The 19,376-nt window shown below is 40.3% G+C and overlaps 1 protein-coding gene across 1 annotated transcript in view; it reads left to right on the forward strand.

Annotated features, from left to right (window-relative positions):
* The first annotated feature begins 353 nt into the window (after window positions 1-353).
* CRYBB2 (crystallin beta B2) overlaps window positions 354-19,376 on the forward strand; it is a 60,374-nt gene continuing 41,351 nt past the window's right edge. Inside the window, exons 1-2 of the mRNA XM_089684116.1 lie at window positions 354-431; window positions 4,095-4,169. Of these exons, the coding sequence (XP_089540242.1) occupies window positions 4,116-4,169 (54 nt within the window). The 5' untranslated portion in view covers window positions 354-431; window positions 4,095-4,115. The remainder of the gene's footprint in view (window positions 432-4,094; window positions 4,170-19,376) is intronic.

The raw sequence follows: 19,376 nt of genomic DNA on the forward strand, positions 1-19,376 counted from the left end.
TTTTCCACTCTAGCCTCATGGGCCTGTACTAGGTGCAGCTTCTGCAAAGGACAAAATCACTGGCTCTAAAAGCCCTGAAGCAAAACTGGCCGGCTGCTCTGATTGTTCAGATGAGATGTTCCAGGTCTTGGCATTCAGAGGGCTGATGCATGCAAAGTTCAAATCTCCTAACCAACAGGCCAAACAATGCCGGCCCAGCCGAATGTGAAAGCTAATGAAATAATTCTTCAACTCTACGCTTCTTAAAACAATGCAGGCTGTGCATCAGCAGAGCTGGGTTTTCATCGGAGCTGTAATCCAGTATTATCGCTTTGCATCACGCTGGAACTATTTTGTAAATAGTCCTGGCACTGTTCGCCTGTCTACGTCCAGTATAAAAGTGACCCGGAGCCGTAGGCCCCTTACTGGAACAAGCGGGTACTGGCATACGGGTAAGATCTGCTTACTTCTTGGATTTTACTCTTTTGGCTCTGATTTGAGTAGTGTTATCAAGCAAAGCAATACACAAGTAAATGCCTAAGACAAAAAAAGTCACACAAGATTTTCAGACCCCTGCACAGATATATTTCTTGGAATTCCAATCTATCATAAATATAATAGTCCCCATGGAGGTAGAAATGTGTTAATTTGCCTACTGTTTGATTATGATCTATTGTTTAGTCTTTTTACATACACAGATGAGGGGATTTACTAAAACTGATGCACACAGAATCTGGTGCAGCTCTGCATAGTAACCAATCAGCTTGCAGGTTTTATACTCAAAGCTTAATTGAACAAGCTGGGCTTAGAAGCTGATTGGTTGCTATGCACAACTGCATCAGTTTCTGAGTGCACCAATTTTAGTAAATCCCTCCCGTTGTGTATTAATATAAACAATTTCTAAAATAAGTTATTTATTCTGATACACATTTGGTTGCTCCTGGGCCACTGATGATCTTACCAAAGGCACCTAATTAGTTATGGTCAGAGGTATCTCATAAGTACTGACACTTACATTAGACGATACCTGTAAAAGTTAAAAAGGCACATAAACTAGTATTTCATCTAATTTTTTTTTTGTAGTTTAGGGCTAAAATATATTTAATGCCATCTTTGATTTAGATAGAATGGGAAGGGAACCTATGTTAAGTTTTTTTTATTGCTGCCTGTGTCCATATTGGAGAGATTCACCATCTTTATTTGTAATGGTGACTATTATTATCAAGACCAGAGGTAAGGATAAATCTTCCAATGGTGACACTGGTGTCATAGTCTAAGAGGGGAATTTTCCTCATGTTGGGAGATTTCATGTAACTTTGTGCTGAGTGGGAAAGAAAAATGAAAGAAATCTCCTCAATGTTACAAAGACAGCAAAAATTATTTGATGAGGATTTTAACTATTTCTTAATGTAAATTTAAAGAACGTTTTGGCTATACATATACTTTATACAAATATTATAATATTCATAGTAATTGGCTTATCTCTAAAAATGGAAAAACAAGCCTTTGGGCACAGTTTCACCTTGTCCTGAAAACTATACTAATCTTTACAAAATATTATAGTTATTGTACATGGTGTATGACAACTAAGAAATTGTGGGGGAGATTTACTAAAATTAGTGCACTCAGAATCTGGTGCCGCTATGCATGGTAGCCAATCAGCTTCTAACTTCAGCTTGTTCAATTACGCTTTGGCAATAAAACCTGGAAGCTGATTGGTTTCTATGTAGAGCTGCACCAGATTTTGCACTCTCCAATTTTGGTAAATCAACCCCAGTGGTGAAAACAGACAACTGAATACTTCTCAGAAATTAATAAAAACTATGACGGGTGACTTATATTTGTCCCATGTGTCAAGTCTTTTTTGCTGACTTAGCTGTCCTATGCTGTATGAAGAACATATATGAAACATGCTAGACTACTTGAAAGTATTGTGCAGAGAAATTTTAAACAAGAATAATCTCAGAATTAATCACAGTGGGGAAAAATTACTTTTAAAGGAACTCACATATGCAATGAAATGTATATATTGAGAAATAAGGGCCCAATTAATAAAAAAGTTAGGATATTTATAGTAAGTACATATTAACAGTTATTGATGTCGTGTATGCCTTAATTTTTTATAATGCTTGCTCTTATATTTATTTTGTGTTAAATATAGATATTTGTAGAAGATACTTTGTCTTTGGCCATTTCACCCTGAGCTGAGTTCATTAAATGTAAAAGCACAACCTGCAAAAGAAGAGGGTTTATACATACATATCCGTCCATCTGTTCTTCTGATCTTTGTTCCCTTGCAGAGCAATGGAATCTTCACATCTTAAACACCCCACATGGCAGAGAAATATATTTCCAATATATTTAGAAAAAACATTACATATGTGACATATTTACAATATATTGGCCTATGCTAATATATTTTAAGATGTATTCTAAAAAATGTAAATTTATATCATATTTTCTAAAATAAATATAAATACATTTTCTTAAAAAATATATATATATTTTAAAATATATTCTTCATTTTTTTTGTTTTAACATATAGAAAATTCATTTTAACATGTATTCATACACGTTTGTTCCAAAAATATATTCCTGCATTCCAAAATTGTAGATTAAATGTATTTTCAAAGACAGATTTGAAAATGTATTATTAAAAATATTTGTCATATATTTTTTAATATATAAAAAATGCATTTCAACATACAGTGTGTATATATATATATATATATATATATTTATTTTTAATTAATTGAATACGGCCAAAATTGTAGTGAGTGTTTCAAATATATGTCAATATATTTGGGAAGAATATTTTTAAAATATATTTTTCTTCCACGTTTTGAATCCCTGCATGTCTTCCCATGTCCAAAACTCCTGGAAATGTAACATAGGAAGATTGCTTTTAAAGTGGTTGTAAACCAAAGACATGAAATACTAACAAAGCATATCCCTCTGTAGTGTGTACTTGTCTCAGTTAATTAACAGCACTAAGTGTAATTTTTGTCTGCTGCTTCATTCCTCTGCTATTAGCATGAATCACTTTTGACAAGTTTTACTGACACCAAGTGAAAATTGGTGACAGGAGAGGGAGCTTCAGCAGATTGACAGCCACAGCCCTGTTCCTGTGTGCTGTGTAAAGAGGGGTGTGTCCCTTCCCTCCAATCATCTCTCAGAGCTCTTCTCACTAAGCTCTGCAGTGTGTAATTTCAGTTCAACACCCCCTGTTTCTTAGACAAGCTTTAATAAACCTGCACTTTGAATGGATGTAGGTATCAGACAGCTGTAGATAGACAGGTACAACTTATGTAGGAGGATTTGTTTTATCTCTGTGTATCATCTGAACTTCACTGGGGTTATGTAAGGTTTTACAACCACTTTAGAAGTTCTTAAACAGGTGACTACTGGGGAATGGGTGGTGGAATAGGTGAGTATAAACCTACTTCACTTGCAAGTCCTGCATTTTTTAGCCACGTAATACAGTCAATGAGGTAAGATTTCAGCCACCCAGAGAGTGCATTATGTTCAATGAGTCTATGACACATAGACTGGCATAGTGAGAAGGAACAGTAAAGCAAACCATTGTATATCTCTGCAAAACAGGAAGAGGAGCCTAAATAAGTAATGAGCAACCATGGCAGCCCCCATGTACATATATAATTATAAAATACACATAGAGACACATTTTTTAAATCATTAAACCACTTAGATTACATTATTTACATAAAGCGAGTCTCTGTTACACCTATGTGTGAACAAACAATTGAAAAGACTATACAACACTTCTAAATAGCACCATCAAACAGATGGTGTGTCACTCCCTTCTTACCTACACATGCTGCGTTTGGTAAGAAATGAAGAGGAACCATAAAAGTCAAATCTTATATACAGTATATATGTATTTGTTTCTAACTTCTTGAAGGTTGCTCAGGGACTACATTAAATTGGCCATTCATAAATGCTTCATGAATGAGAAATCATATGAAAAATGACTAAGAAAGACAGCCTATTTGGCCCAGTGTCTTTTCCAGAAATGTCTATACGAAAGCATCCAAATACAATTTGGCCAGACAAAGCTTACTTCAGTTGAATAACTGCATGTTTTTTTTCCCCAGGAACCAAATATCAGCATAACAATGGCATCTGACCATCAATCTCCTGCCACTAAACAACAGCAACCTAGCTCAAAGGTGGGTGCAACATACCTGAAATATTGGAGCTGGGGGAAAACGGAAATGGATATCTCTGTCTTACATTAATATGAAGAATACATTTCTCTTGTGTAATATAAGGAAAGCTTGTTTATTTTAGCAAAAGAATATTTTTTTCCGCAGTTCCATCTAGTATTTATATTAGCATGGTACTTGTATTGAAGCTGAGACTGACCCCTAAAATTTACCATGTCATCCGGGATTCCAAGTAAACATATTTTGAACTCCCTGAGTAGTACTTTACTCAGATATGTAAAAAAATACATTTATGCTAATGTTAATAATAAAGTAGAAGTATAAAAGACATAGGTAGGCAGCAAGAATAATAACCAAAGAAATATGTATTGCAGAAAGGGGTTGGATGCTCTTTGCATAAATTCACAATTTTTGCCCCAAAGCTAGAATTGTAAGGCACTACTCTTTGATTCAGATTTAAAGTCCATTCCAATCACTTTTTTCATGCATAGAGAGAGATTTGTGCCATGAAACGGGGGCCACCAAATCAGAATGAAAACAAAAACTAAACAAAAACTGGCACAACAAAATCAGAGCCATATAAAATCTGGACAATTACTGAAACTAGCTAGGTCAGTGATTCAGAGGTCTGAAACAATAAATGGTATATGTATAAAGAAGGGAATCTGACATTCACCAAACAGTTATTGCACGTGACTTTTCCAACTTATTTATTTCAGGTACTTATATAGCACCGTCAATTTATGCAGCACTTTACATATATATTGTACATTCATATCAGTCCCTAACCCTCAAGGGGTGTACAATCTAAGGTCCCTAACTCACATTCATATACTAGGGCCAATTACCTTAGGTTGTACGCCCCTTGAGGGTTAGGGACTGATGTCAATGTATATGTATATATGTAAAGCGCTGCGTAAATTGACAGCGCTATATAAGTACCTGAAATAAATAAATTTAGACAGGAGCCAATTAACCTACCAGCATGTCTTTGGAGTGTGGGAGGAAACCTACGCAGGCACAGGAAGAACATGCAAACTCCAGGCAGGTGGTGCCGTGGTTGGGATTTAAACCAACGACCCTAGTACTGCCAGGCAGGAGTGCTAACCATTTAGCCACTGTTCATGTATTTCAGGGTTTGGTAAAAGTCACATTCACTACTTTATAGATATGCTCCTAAGGGTTTCATTATCAGACTCTACAAATTTCAACAAGTAAGGGTATAAATGCATAATTATATCCATGCATTCATTATGCTTTATTGTTACATATTCTGCTGGAGCTAACATAAGAAAGTGAGGGATATGAAAAAAGGTGCTTACATTGTGCCCAGAAAATGTTTCAGTAAGACAAAGAAAACAGTAATAACCCATATCAATCATGTTAAACATATTATTGTTCTCTCTTCAGCAAATTAAAATGTGATTGTTTGCTATGTCATTAGTGATCCTTGGTCTGTGCTGTATTGGAAAATAAGCTGGTATGCATGGATTTGCTGACTGTTACTCTGTAGAAAGTGTAGAATATGTCACTTTAGCTAGGCTTTGGCAATTGTGGGTTATTATATAACTGGTCACTCTAAAAAAAAACTGCTAAATGTTTGCAACTGGCTTAACCTATTTAAGTATTTATTTCAGGTACTTATATAGTGCCATCGGTTTATGCAGTGCTTTACATATATATTGTACATTTACATTGGTCCCTAACTCTCAAGAGGTGTACAATCTAAGGGCCCTAACTCACATTCATACATACACATACAAAGGCCAATTTAGACAGGATCCAATTAACCTAATAGCACGTCTTTGGACGGAAACCCATGTAGTCACAGGGAGAACATGCAAACTCCAGGCAAGTGGTGCTGTGGTTGGGATTTGAACCAATGACCCTAGTACTACCTTGTGGAAGTGCTAACCATTTAGCACTGCGCTGCCCAAGTATGCCTTTTAGAGCCTAGTGAATCTCAAATGTATACCTGTGTAAGCAGTGTCACCAGAAAAAAGAAGCAGTGCAAAACTAAGAAACCCTTCAGATATCATGTTATATTATGTGGAATGATCCTTTTGGATTTCAGTATTCGTAAAACTGGAAAACCAGATTATCCCAAAGAAAGAGGATCACTGTTGGCAAAGAAATGAACCAGTGAGGACAAATCAACAAATTAGCAGTAAAAGAGTATTTAAAACACACAAAATTGCATCATTTGCATCATGTATAGCAAGAAAGTCAGAAATATATGGATCTTCACATGTTAACTCCACTAGGAGTGTACACAGACAGTGAGTTACATAGTTACATAGTTAGTCTGACTTAAAAAAGACAAAGGTCCATCCAGTTCAACCATAGAAAAAAAAAACTATAATCCTATACCCACAGTTGATCCAGAGGAAGGCAAACCCCCCCCCCCCCCCAGCAAAGCATGATCCAATTTGCTCCTACTGGGAAAACAAGTTAATTCCTGATCCCCCAAAAGACAATCGGATATTCCCTGGATCAACTTTACCTATAAATGTTAGTATCTAGTTATATTCTGTGTATCTAAGAAAGAATCCAGGCCTTTTTTGAAGCAATCCACTGAGCTGGCCAGAACCAACTCTTGAGGGAGTCTATTCCACATTTTCACAGCTCTCACTATGAAGTAACCTTTCCGTGTTTGGAGATTACATTTCTTTTCCTCCAGACATAAAGAGTGCCCCTTTGTCCTCTGTGATGACCTCAGGGTGAATAGCTCTACACCAAGTTCACTATATGAACCACAGATGTATTTATACATGTTGATCATATCCCCCCTTAATCTCTTCTCAAAAGAGAATAAATTCAGTTCCTCTAATCTTTCCTCATAGCTGAGCTCCTCCATGCCTCTTATCAGTTTAATTGCCCTTCTCTGTACTTTCTCCAGTTCCCCAATGTTCTTCTTGTGAATTGGTGCCCAAAACTGAACTGCATATTCCAGATGAGGGATTACTAATGATTTGTACAGGGGTAAATGATATCTCTCTCTCTCGAGGATGTTTCTCGCTTTAGAAACCGCAGCTTGGCATTGCATGCCATTATTAAGCTTGTGATCTACCAGAACCCCCAGATCCTTCTCCACCATTGAGTGAGTGATGTTCGCTTTGTTACCACCTGGTATAGTTGGATGCTGACAGTAGAATTTTTCAGACCCCACAACATACATCAGTTTCAGGAGGGATGAACTGGTCATTTATTAATTTCCTCTTTACTCTAACGTGTGTATGGTGGAAAGGAAATTGTGAATAGATAGAATTTTTCATTGTGTGTTTTTGGGGTAGAATTACCAGGAAGATCTTATTTTATGTATAACTGTGTATAACCTCCTCCCTCCACGCTGCCAAACAATCCTACTTCCTGACCCTCATCAAGACTCTCTCTTCCAATCCTCGCCGATTCTTCTCCACCTTTAACTCTCTACTTTCTCTGCCCCCACCTCCACCCAGCACCTCACTCACCGCCCTTGAGATTGCCAATCACTTCAAAAACAAGATTGACACAATTTGCAAGGACATCGCCGCTACTCAAACTCCCTCCAAACCCGTCCTCTCTCACACAACTACCCCCTAATCACCCCTCTTCCTCGACACAATCTACAGAGACATCGTCGCTGCTCAAACTCCTTCCAACACTGTCCCCTCTCACACAGCTACCCCCTCATCACCCCTCTCCCTCGGCCCCACCACTGCTCTGACCTCCACCTCCACCCCACCCAACATTCCTCACACTGAAATCCCCTCAACACTCCACACCTTCGACCTTACTACCATTGAGGAGGTCTCCAAGGTCTTCTCTGATGCCCGCCTCACCACCTCGACCCTATCCCCTCACAACTCCTACGACCTTCCTCCCCCTCCATCCTACGCTCCCTCACCCACATCTTTAATCTCTCCCTCTCTTCCGGCGCATTCCCCTCCCCTCTGAAGCACGCACACATCACCCCCATACTTAAAAAGCCCTCCCTGGACCCCAATGACCCGAACAACCTCAGACCCATCTCCCTGCTCCCATTCACATCCAAAATCCTCGAGCGCTTAGTCTACTCTCGCCTAAGCTCTCACCTCAACAACAACAACCTCCTTGATCCCCTACAGTCCGGCTTCCGTCCCCTACACTCCACTGAAACTGCCTTACTCAAACTCTCCAACGACCTTCCAACCGCCAAAGCTAATGGCCACTATTCAGTGCTCCTACTCCTCGACCTCTCCGCGGCCTTCGACACAGTTGACCACCCCCTCCTCCTCAAAAAACTACACTCCTTCGGCCTCAGAGATTCCGCTCTCTCCTGGCTCACATCCTACCTATCACAACTCTCCTCCAGCGTTACCTATAACACTACCACCTCCCCCTCACTCTCCCTCTCTGTTGGGGTCCCTCAAGGCTCCGTCCTCGGGCCCCTTCTCTTCTCCATCTACACCTCCTCCCTTGGCCAACTCATACACTCTCACGGCTTCAACTACCACCTCTATGCTGACGATACACAAATCTATCTCTCAACCCCTCGCCTCACCCCCTCAGTCTCCGCCCGAATCACAAATCTACTTAACGACATATCAGACTAGATGTTGCTCTACTTCCTTAAACTGAACCCCTCCAAAACCGAGCTCCTAGTCTTCCACCCAGCCCACACACCACCCCCCAGTGACTTCTCCATCACGTTCAACAATGCCACTATCAGGCCCGCCCTGCAGGCCAGAGTACATGGTGCTCCAACCTATCCTTCCAGCCCCAAGTCCAATCACTAACTAACTCATGCAGACTCCACCTCCGCAAAATCGCCAAAATCCGCACGTTCCTAACCCCAGAAACCACTAAACAGCTCATCCACTCCCTCATCATATCACGGCTCGATTACTGCAACTCCCTCCTCACTGGCCTGCCTCGCTTCAGTAGATCCTGAATAGGGCAGCCAGACTCATTCACCTTACCAACCGCTCCGTTTCCGCCACCCCCCTCTGCCAATCCCTCCACTGGCTTCCGATTGCGCAACGGATCAAATTCAAAATCCTAACACTGACGTACAAAGCTGTCTACCATACTGCCCCAAATTACATCACCGACATAATATCCAAGTACCACCCAACACACACACTCCGCTCTTCACAAGACCTCCTTCTCTCTAGTTCCCTGGTCTCCTCCTCCCATGCCCGCCTCCAGGATTTCTCCAGGGTGTCACCCATCCTCTGGAACTCCCTACCCCAACCCATCAGACTATCACCTTCTCTCCTCTCCTTTAGGCGCACCCTGAAAACCCACCTCTTCAGGGAAGCCTACCCCATCCCCTGCTAATTTGCTGACCTCCTCCACTCTTCCTACCACTCCAACCCCCACAGCTATCTCCTCCTGTACCACTATCCCCTCCCTCCTAGATTGTAAGCTCCAAGGAGCAGGGGCCTCGAACCCCTTGTGTATTGCATTGTATTGTTATTGTACTGTCGCATGTTCTGTCTCCCATTGTAATTTACAGCGCTGAGCGAACTGTTGGCGCTTTATAAATACTGTATAATAATAATAATAAGGAATAGTTTGAGTAAAGGAGGTGATAAAGGCATAAGTCGAACAATCCTGATTGAAACAGCCATCTCCTTTGTAAAATAAATATATTCAGATGCTTCAACTGCCTGAATACAATAGCCAGCAGTTAGAATTTCCAGCGTAGATGAGGGAATTGACTGGAAATGTAGCCATGCATGGCTAGTCCTATTGTGCAGTGTTCTCCCTGCCTAGGTGCTTACTCAGACCTGATCAGCATGTGACTAGGAGCTATATGAGGAGAACAACCCTGTGGATCTGTGTCATTTGACCTGTTCCAGCTCCTGGCACTCTAGGATGGGATATGCGCTAATGTAGAGGTCAGACAAAGAGCTCTCTGTAACACAATACACAATGCAAGAACAGCAACATGGTACAACCGTACCTGCTGTGCCAGAACTGTGCCAATATACCCGTTTATCTGCACTGCCAGAACCAGAACACAGGGAAGTGAGGGAAAAATATTTCTGTTTTAGTTAAAAAGACCCTGTGACAGTGTTTTTTTAAAGCCCACCCCTTGGACCCAGTTATATTCACCTTCACACTCCCCCTCTGCTCCTTCTTTCACAACAGCTGCATTAAATGCGTAAAGTCATGAAGAAGCAGTGGGGATCACTGTAAAAGTGAGTTTATCAGGATGCTGGGAATGGCGGCTATTTTAAATATACCTTGTCATACTGCCTTATAGGCTCTGTTCACATTAGTGCAATTGCTTATGCGACCTGAGTCACACAGAAACTTATATACAAAGGGCCACATAGTGTGATATCCTTAAAGCATTTATTTTATATACAGGCATAGGATGACATAGGATGGCAGATACACTCCAATGAATAGAAGATATACTGACCCAGATGCAGAACAAAGATGGCCGCCGGGGCCCCTCGTGGCGCCGGCGGCAAGGCGTCCAACCTACTGTAGCTTTCGCTGACGCGTTTTGAGCAAAAGCTCGTACTCATAGGGGTGCAGCTTACAGTGGTGGACGCTAGTGACACTGTTTAAATACAGGACGGAAGATGGCGCATGCGCGGTATCACATCTTCCGTGTGCTGGATGTTTGCGTAACGGGTGCCATTTTGATGTAGCCCAACCTGACGGCGCATGCGCAAACGCCCTGTTATCGGGTACGGAGACAAACAGCAGGCAGTAATGCTGTGAACACCAGGAACAGTCCAACTAGTACTCTGGGCAACACGAATCCACTATGTAGGATCATAGATGGATCATAATACTATGGGCAGAGCTAAATATGGACAATGAACAAAAGGCGAAAAAATGTAAGAAATATATGCGGGATCATAGGGACTATGCCGAAAATCAAGTTTTCAAATGGCAAGTGGACTCAGATGAGTCCACCAATGTCTCCCCTACACCTATGGAGACTACCCCATATACACCTAAACCAAAGAAGAAAGGCAAAGGTGGGAAAGTCCCCAATCACTCTCGCCATACATACTATCTCAGCCACCCAGGGAAGCCAGGGTCACTCAAAATAGCAATATTCCCACGTCTAATCGCTTTGAACCATTGAGATCTATATCGGATGATAACATAGGTTCAAGAAACTATGAGTGGTATCCCAATCAAGGGTATAGGGATAATCAGTTTAGGAAACCATTTCAACAACACGTCAACAGACCCCCTTCTAACAATAATTACAGTAGGGGATATGATAATTATAATTCCCCGAGAAGAAATCATGGAGCTCCTTATAGACATGATAACTTTATGACACCTATGCCCAGAACACCACAGGAGCCATTTAGACAGCCACCTTATGCCCCACCTTATGGAAACAATATGTACTATCCCCCAACAACTAACAATTCCACATATCAAAATGGGAATTGGAATCCCACCCCGGTTCATTTTTTAGACCAGGGAAGCTCACGCAAAAGAAACGTTCGAGCAGAGGAAAAAGGGGAGGCAAAAGGGTCAACAAACCCAAAAAAGAGGAAACTTTAAAAGGCAAGGGGATTTTCAATCTCAGTGGGAAAACATTAACTCCCCACGAGTTGGACCTATTAGATAGAGGACTAAAATTTGCACCGAATAATAAACTGGATAAATTCCATACATATATTGATATAAATAGATTTGTAAGATCGATAGCATTGAAAAAATATTTTCATCTGAATCCTATCACTAGGAATACGACGAATATAACTACTTACTCTAATTTAAGGAATGCATCTTTATTTAACCCTCCCCCACAAACTCATAGCTATATCAACACCTTTAAAGAAATGGTACTTAAAGATTTAGCTGCTGTTAAGGTAAAGAACCATAATGACCATCAGGGGACTTCAAAAGCTATCAATTCCCTTCTTGACCAGAAAGACCTAGTCATAAGGCCTGCGGACAAAGGAGGAGGAGTTGTATTAATGAATAAAGATAGCTATAATAAGGAAGTATATAATATTCTTGGAGATGTAGACACATATTGTCGTCTACTAAAGAACCCTTTAAGTACATACAAAAAAATCTCTCAAAAATATCATTGCTAAAGGCTATTCTGATAGTGTTATTAATAAGAGAGAGAGGGAATTTTTATGTCCATCAGTCCCTAGAGTACCAGTCATGTACATTCTCTCGAAAATACACAAAAATTTAGAGAATCCTCCTGGTAGACCCATCATAAGCGGTATAGGATCTCTATGCTCTAGAGCAGGAGAATACATAGACTATTTCCTACAACCGCTAGTACGAAAAACGCCATCTTATCTGAGAGACACTAAACAAGTGTTACAAGACATTCAGAGTCTCTGTGTGAATGATGACACATTTCTAGTAACAGCTGATGTGGCCTCTCTGTACACAAGTATTGACCACTCAGAAGGTATGCAAGCGGTAGGTTTTTACCTTAATGAGTCTGCTTTGCCTTTTTCACAAAAAAACTTTATCCTCACACTTTTAGATTTCGCGATGACTAGAAATTATTTCTGGTATGATAGTAACTTTTATCTACAAAAAAGCTATGGGGGCGAAGTTCGCCCCCAGTCTGGCCAACTTGTTTATGGCGAGATGGGAGGAGGATGTTATATATGCCAGAGACTGGCCGGAACTGTACTTTTATAGGCGATATATAGATGACATATTGCTTATTTGGAAAGGGGATGAACAAGCATTAGTTAATTTTTTTGGTACCCTTAATAACAACACCCTAAATATCAAATTAACTTTTGATTACAGTAAGACTAGTGTGAATTTTTTGGATTTGACATTAATAAACCAAGATGGTACCATAGTAACTTCTTCCTTTTTTAAAGGAACAGATCGCAATAGTTACATTCCCACTAGCAGTTGTCATCACCCACTGTGGCTTTCAAACATACCCAAAGGGCAATTCTTAAGGCTGAGGAGAAATTGCACCTCTGTTGATACCTTTTTATCACAAGCATCTATATTGACAGATTCTTGGAAAAAGGATACGACGAGTCATGTCTCACCCGCACTATGCATGAGATAGGAAATATGGATAGAGACTCCTTGCTTGCTGACAATATCTCACAAAGGCCACAGAAGATCTGTCCCTTTGTTACTACCTTCTCTAGACAATATAAGACTATTTCTAGGATCATCAATCGGAATTGGAAAATTCTGAAAGCCGATCCAGTGTTGACTAAAATTCTTCCCGACAAGCCTGAGATTACTTATAGAAGAGCTCAATCTCTGAGAAACCTAATAGCCCCAAATATCATCAATCCCCCTAAGAGTTTTTCTTTTCTAGACAATACCATCGGTTTTTTCCCATGCAACAAGCGTATCATGTGCGCCTGTAATGGCAAAAGGAAAAAGAGAGTTGACAATTTTACATCTACTAGTACGGGTAAAACATTCAAAATTAATAACTTCATATCATGTCACAGTAAATATGTTGTTTATCTCTTGCAATGTCCGTGCAATAAACAGTACATTGGGCGCACCACCAGGAGACTTAGAGACAGGCTTCGTGAACATGTCAACAACATTAAAAAGGGCTTTAAAGACCATTCGCTATCTTTACATTATAGGACCCACCACAATAGGGATCCATCTTCCTTGCAGTTTGCAGGAATTGATATTGTACAAGCCCATTGGAGAGGCACAAATAAAAAAAGAGCAGTCTCGCAAATGGAAACGAAATGGATATTCCTGATGGAATGTATGCGCCCGAAGGGACTTAATATAGAACTGGATATCAATAGTTTTATTGATAATAGTTAACTTAGATTATCCAGATATATATTTTTTATTATTGATCTCAGTACATATTTTCATCCTTTTGACATCATGACTGAATTTTTGTTGTTTAGGTGATTTTAGTATTGAATGCCTTAACATTTTAATATTGGCATGCACTAACGAGTTACAGGTGTATGTCACATTTTAATATTATGTAAATTTTGGATAAATTGTTATTGTTTATTTTTATTCTTGATTTTATTCCTGGTTTATACCAGATCAATTCTTTAGGTGTATTATGTATACACTCAAATATTTATGAATTGTCATTTTATTCATGTCTATTTATGTTTGGTAGATCGCATATATTTTTATTACCCATTTAGATATTATTCGATCTGTATATGCATGCTCACCAGGTGTATTGTTTACAACTATCATTGTTGGTAATTATTTTTATGAATTTAATAATCAATTTAATTTAATCCACATTTCACTCTCATGTGAATAATAATGATATATCCATATATAGTATTTAATGATATATCTATTGTAATTATAACAATTGGTATTATGGCAAACATGAGCTATGTAATATCATCTTGGATTTGGTCATCATTGTCCATATTTAGCTCTGCCCATAGTATTATGATCCATCTATGATCCTACATAGTGGATTCGTGTTGCCCAGAGTACTAGTTGGACTGTTCCTGGTGTTCACAGCATTACTGCCTGCTGTTTGTCTCCGTACCCGATAACAGGGCATTTGCGCATGCGCCGTCGGGTTGGGCTACATCAAAATGGCGCCCGTTACGCAGACATCCAGCACACGGAAGATGGCGCGTGTGATACCGCGCATGCGCCATCTTCCGTCCTGTATTTAAACAGTGTCACTAGCGTCCACCACTGTAAGCTGCACCCCTATGAGTACGAGCTTTTGCTCGAAACGCGTCAGGGAAAGCTACAGTAGGTTGGACACCTTGCTGCCGGCGCCACGAGGGGCCCCGGCGGCCATCTTTGTTCTGCATCTGGGTCAGTATATCTTCTATTCATTGGAGTGTATCTGCCATCCTATGTCATCCTATGCCTGTATATAAAATAAATGCTTTAAGGATATCACACTATGTGGCCCTCTCTGTTTATTTGAGCTCTGGTGAAAACCAGCCAGATCTACAGAGCAGCCGCATCTATCCGAGCGTCAGGCAGTGGAAATTGTTGCTGACCAGATCTGACCAGACCAGTCTGATGACTCCAGAGGTCCGGTGACAGTATATACAAATGCGCATAAAGATTGCGTATCTGGTGAGTGCGCAATCTTTACATTATTTATCACCCTGCGGTTCCAATCATTGGACGTCTAAGGATCATCTTGGATCATAAGAGCACCCCTTCATTGGACTCTTTTATTTATTTATTTTGCACCCTTTTCACCCTGCAGCCACCATCCAGTGGCTTTATTTCATTACCACTCAGTCACTGTCTATTATATTATATATTATATATATTCGATTCTTGATTTTATTGCTGTCTATTAAGTGTTTATAGCACTGCACCTCCCCCTCCTTTGTATATCTACGTCTCGGAAGGTTATATGGTGCCTTTTTTTGGTGTACAGCTGCTGTGTATCTATTCAAGCGCTCACTTATTTTGTTTTTTTGACACAGAAACTTATGGCAGTGGAGATCACACTGTTTTCAGTGATACCTGTTTGCATCAAGGCAACTCAGCATTTTGGAAAAAGGTCCTGCACTACTTTGGTGCGATTCCAGCATGATTTTCACCCCAAAGAATTTGCAAACCACTTAAATAGTAGCATCCAAATAGTATCCAAATTCCATGCAAGTTGCACTACATAATCACACTGAAAGTTGGATCAAAATCAGATCGCAGCAATGTAAACCTAGCCTTACTTCACTATTTCATACTTTTTCTGTGCAGTCTGTTTGCTTTTTTGCAAATCATATATACTTTGTTCCTTAAAGCGGAGCTCCACCCAAAAGGGTAAGTTCCGCTTTAAGCCTTTGTCCCCTGCTCCCCATTAAGGATTGGCACCTTTGGGAAGCGGGTACCTGAATTTCACAGGTACTCGCTCCCACTTCCGCTGAGATTGGAAGCGGAAGTTGTCCACCCCCCTTCCCTCCCCATAGTCTTTTGGGACACATGACAGGTCCCAGAAGACTATGGGGCCAGTCACAAAGTGCAGCGCTACTCACACATGCGCAGTGGGCACCCGGCTGTGAAACCGCAAGCTGTCACAGCCGGGTGTCCACACTGAAGATGCCGGCACCAGGGAGAGAAGATGGCGAAACCAGAGGTTGTGAGGACATCGCTGGACCAAGGGACAGGGACAGTTTTTGTAGCTGCTGACTTTTATTTTTTTTTCCATGTGGAACTCTGCTTTAATCTTACTGTAGGAGACATCAAACATGAAAACAGACATTTTAAAACTCAAACACAAAAATGTAATATATATCAACCTATCAGTCTTTAGATGTGGTGGCTGCATTTGTTTCCTTTTTTTCAAGATTTTTTTAAAGACCCGTTTACACCAGCAGGTGCACTGTAAAAATACATACTAGACCCATTGGGGGAGATTTACTAAAACTGGTGTACTCAGAATCTGTGTATGGCTTCTAACTTCAGCTTGTTGAAACTTCAGCTTATTCCATTAAACTTTGATAATCAAACCTGGAAACTGGTTTTTATGCAGACCTACATCAGATTTTGCATGCGCCAGTTTGATTTTTTTAAATCAACCTCTATGAGTCTGGAATGGATTTTAAGGGATTACATCATTAAAAAAAATTTTAAATGTGTGAGGTCCCTCAGGAAATCCATTCCAGATGGAAAGAGGTGGGAACAAGTGTGCGCCCCCTCACTCAAATCATGCCAGGCCACAAACTCTCAATATAGGGGGTGCCTTGCCATGGGGAATGCCTTGGCAAAGTATTTTGTCCGTTGTTGATGAAGAAAGCTGGTGGTTGCCGTGATTTGCAGGGAGAGAATTTTTTTTCAAAATAATATAAATGTCCAAAAAAGTCCCTCATTGTAAATCCATCATCAATCACAATGCCAGTTGACGCACTAGAAAAAAAATAACGATCAATCCTGATGGTAGCACTAGCTATTTCACTAAATTTCATGCTGTATGATGATAACAGACAAGGAAATGATAATTTAAAAAGTGTTGACTCTTACGGTTAACGCAGGAAACAGGAAGATGGACATGCAATGGAAATATAGAAGATAACAGTCTATATGACCTTAGAACAATACCATTAGCAGAAAAGTAAGGTGCCCGCTTTGCTAACATGTTCACACTAAAGACATTTCAGTAGCAGTGTTGCAAGAAATAAGAAAGCTCCTGACCTTAGGGTCAATTCAGTTAGATAATATAAATGATGGAATTCACAGGTTAACAATAATAAAACCTTTTACGACTATCTGAATCCATATGCATACAGTGTGACCTTATGTGTTCTCCTGGAATAGACTGACAACCACAAAATGCGTCTATGTGGAAATAATGCACGTTAATCCCATTAATGCATTTATATTTATGTTTGAAACAGCAAGCCTGGCAACCGTAAAGAGTCAATCTGATAACATTAAAGAGGCATGAATGTTTTCTGTCATTTGTCTTGATAGGTTTGCAGATACCTTTCTTCTAGGAGACATTCATTCATTTTTGTAGATAAATACAAGGCTTGGCTGTATCATGCAGTATGTGTTTATATGTGGGGGTTGGTTTTCCAACCTACTTGTTTAATGAATGACATTCATAACTCTAATTAGTTTATAAGGACGAAATTGTAGCCACTGAAGCTCATGTGACTGCCATGGGACCCATGAGCACAACAAACCTTCTCTATCTGGTTGAGTGATATTAAATAATAGTGAGACTGTAAAATGTTTACGTAGTATTGCACCTGTGCCAGTGTAATCTACAAAGTAGACAGCTCTCGGTGGTGAGATTATGGTGATGTGAGGAGTAGGGATCCCATAGTAATTAACCACAGGTTGGATTTTAGCACTGGAGCCTATATACTGTATGTGTAGCATTTACCCCCGAAGGAGCTGCTTGATGTGTTGGGTCCTCTGTTCTTGTGCCCATATATTTGAGTGCATGTGTGTTGGGGATATATATACTGTATGTGTATATATATATATATATATATATATATACACACACACACACACTGTATATCTAATGTGTGAATGTAGCCAGGTGCTGACCTACAGAAATATGGAAATATTGCAATATTTCCCTTTTTATAATCAGTTTACTTTCGCCCTCTACTGAGATCCTAATGTTTTACTTCATCATTCTCCTCTGGCCAGCAGGGGGAGACCTAAAGCCAAGCAAGCCTATAGACTTCTGCACAGAGCGTTGAGAATCCTGGGTGTTGTAGTTTGAGACAGCAGCCATATTATGGGACACATAGACTCATTAGGCTTCAAATTCCATAGGCACTGCGCAGTAGGAGGAGTGGAGAGAGGATTTTGTTTATTGAACTACCCAGGAAACTGCTTCCTCTTGGTGCCAAGGAGTTGGAGATAGAGGACCTCTGTCAGGGTGTTCATCTGCCAGTGGGGATGCAAACTTGAGCCCAGGGGTGAGGACACCTGGGGGCAACGCAGCACCACCGACATCACAGCTCCTGCACTGCTGCCACTCACCCTTTCCTTCCCACTGCTAATCACCGGAGGCCATCAGGAATAGACTGTGGGGGCCTCTTCTACATCCAGTGTCCACAAAAGCATCCAAGGAACTGTTGAGAGCGCTATCTGCCCATTATTGACACTGCTAGCAGAGACTGAGTCACTAAGAGCAGGACCCCAAGTGCAAGAAATCCATACTGCATCTATATCAGCCCTGTACTGCACTTCTATCAACTCTATACTGCAGTCATACTGAAATGTCAATGCATTTGACCCGCATATACACTGCACCTGTATCATACCTATACTGCACCTTTACTGCAACTATACTGGATGCTGGTTTACCAAAACTGCCACTAAGTACACCACTGATTCTTAAAGGGCCTCAAACAATAGCTGGCAGAAGAACATCATCAAGGATTGGCCCTCCAGCAAATCCATCCCACAAGTCCCTTTTGATCCATTCTCTCTTTCTTTCATTTTAAGGACGGTACACATCCAGTTGGTTTGGGCCTAGCAGAGTCACAACTAACGCACTTTGTCAGCATAGTCTCCTGTATTCAGTAAATAAAGCCAACTGTTGCACTTTAGGTTACCTTGCTACTGTTTATCAAATATAGTGAAAATTCAGCGACCGCTCAGGATAGAAATACTATAAGCTGCATATGCACCAATATAGGAACCCTAAAGCCTTCTGAATAATATCAAAATAAAGAAACGGTGCAGCGCTAAAAAACAATGTAAAAATATATTCAAAATAAAATCTATAATAATCAAATCATCCAAATTATAACGTAATAAATATATAAGTGAATATAGCACTAATTTAGGCGCCAAAAA

Source organism: Staurois parvus, unplaced genomic scaffold, assembly GCF_062004578.1.
Source record: "Staurois parvus isolate SC_StPar_1 unplaced genomic scaffold, SC_StPar_1.0 ptg000336l, whole genome shotgun sequence".
Taxonomy (NCBI): domain Eukaryota; kingdom Metazoa; phylum Chordata; class Amphibia; order Anura; family Ranidae; genus Staurois; species Staurois parvus.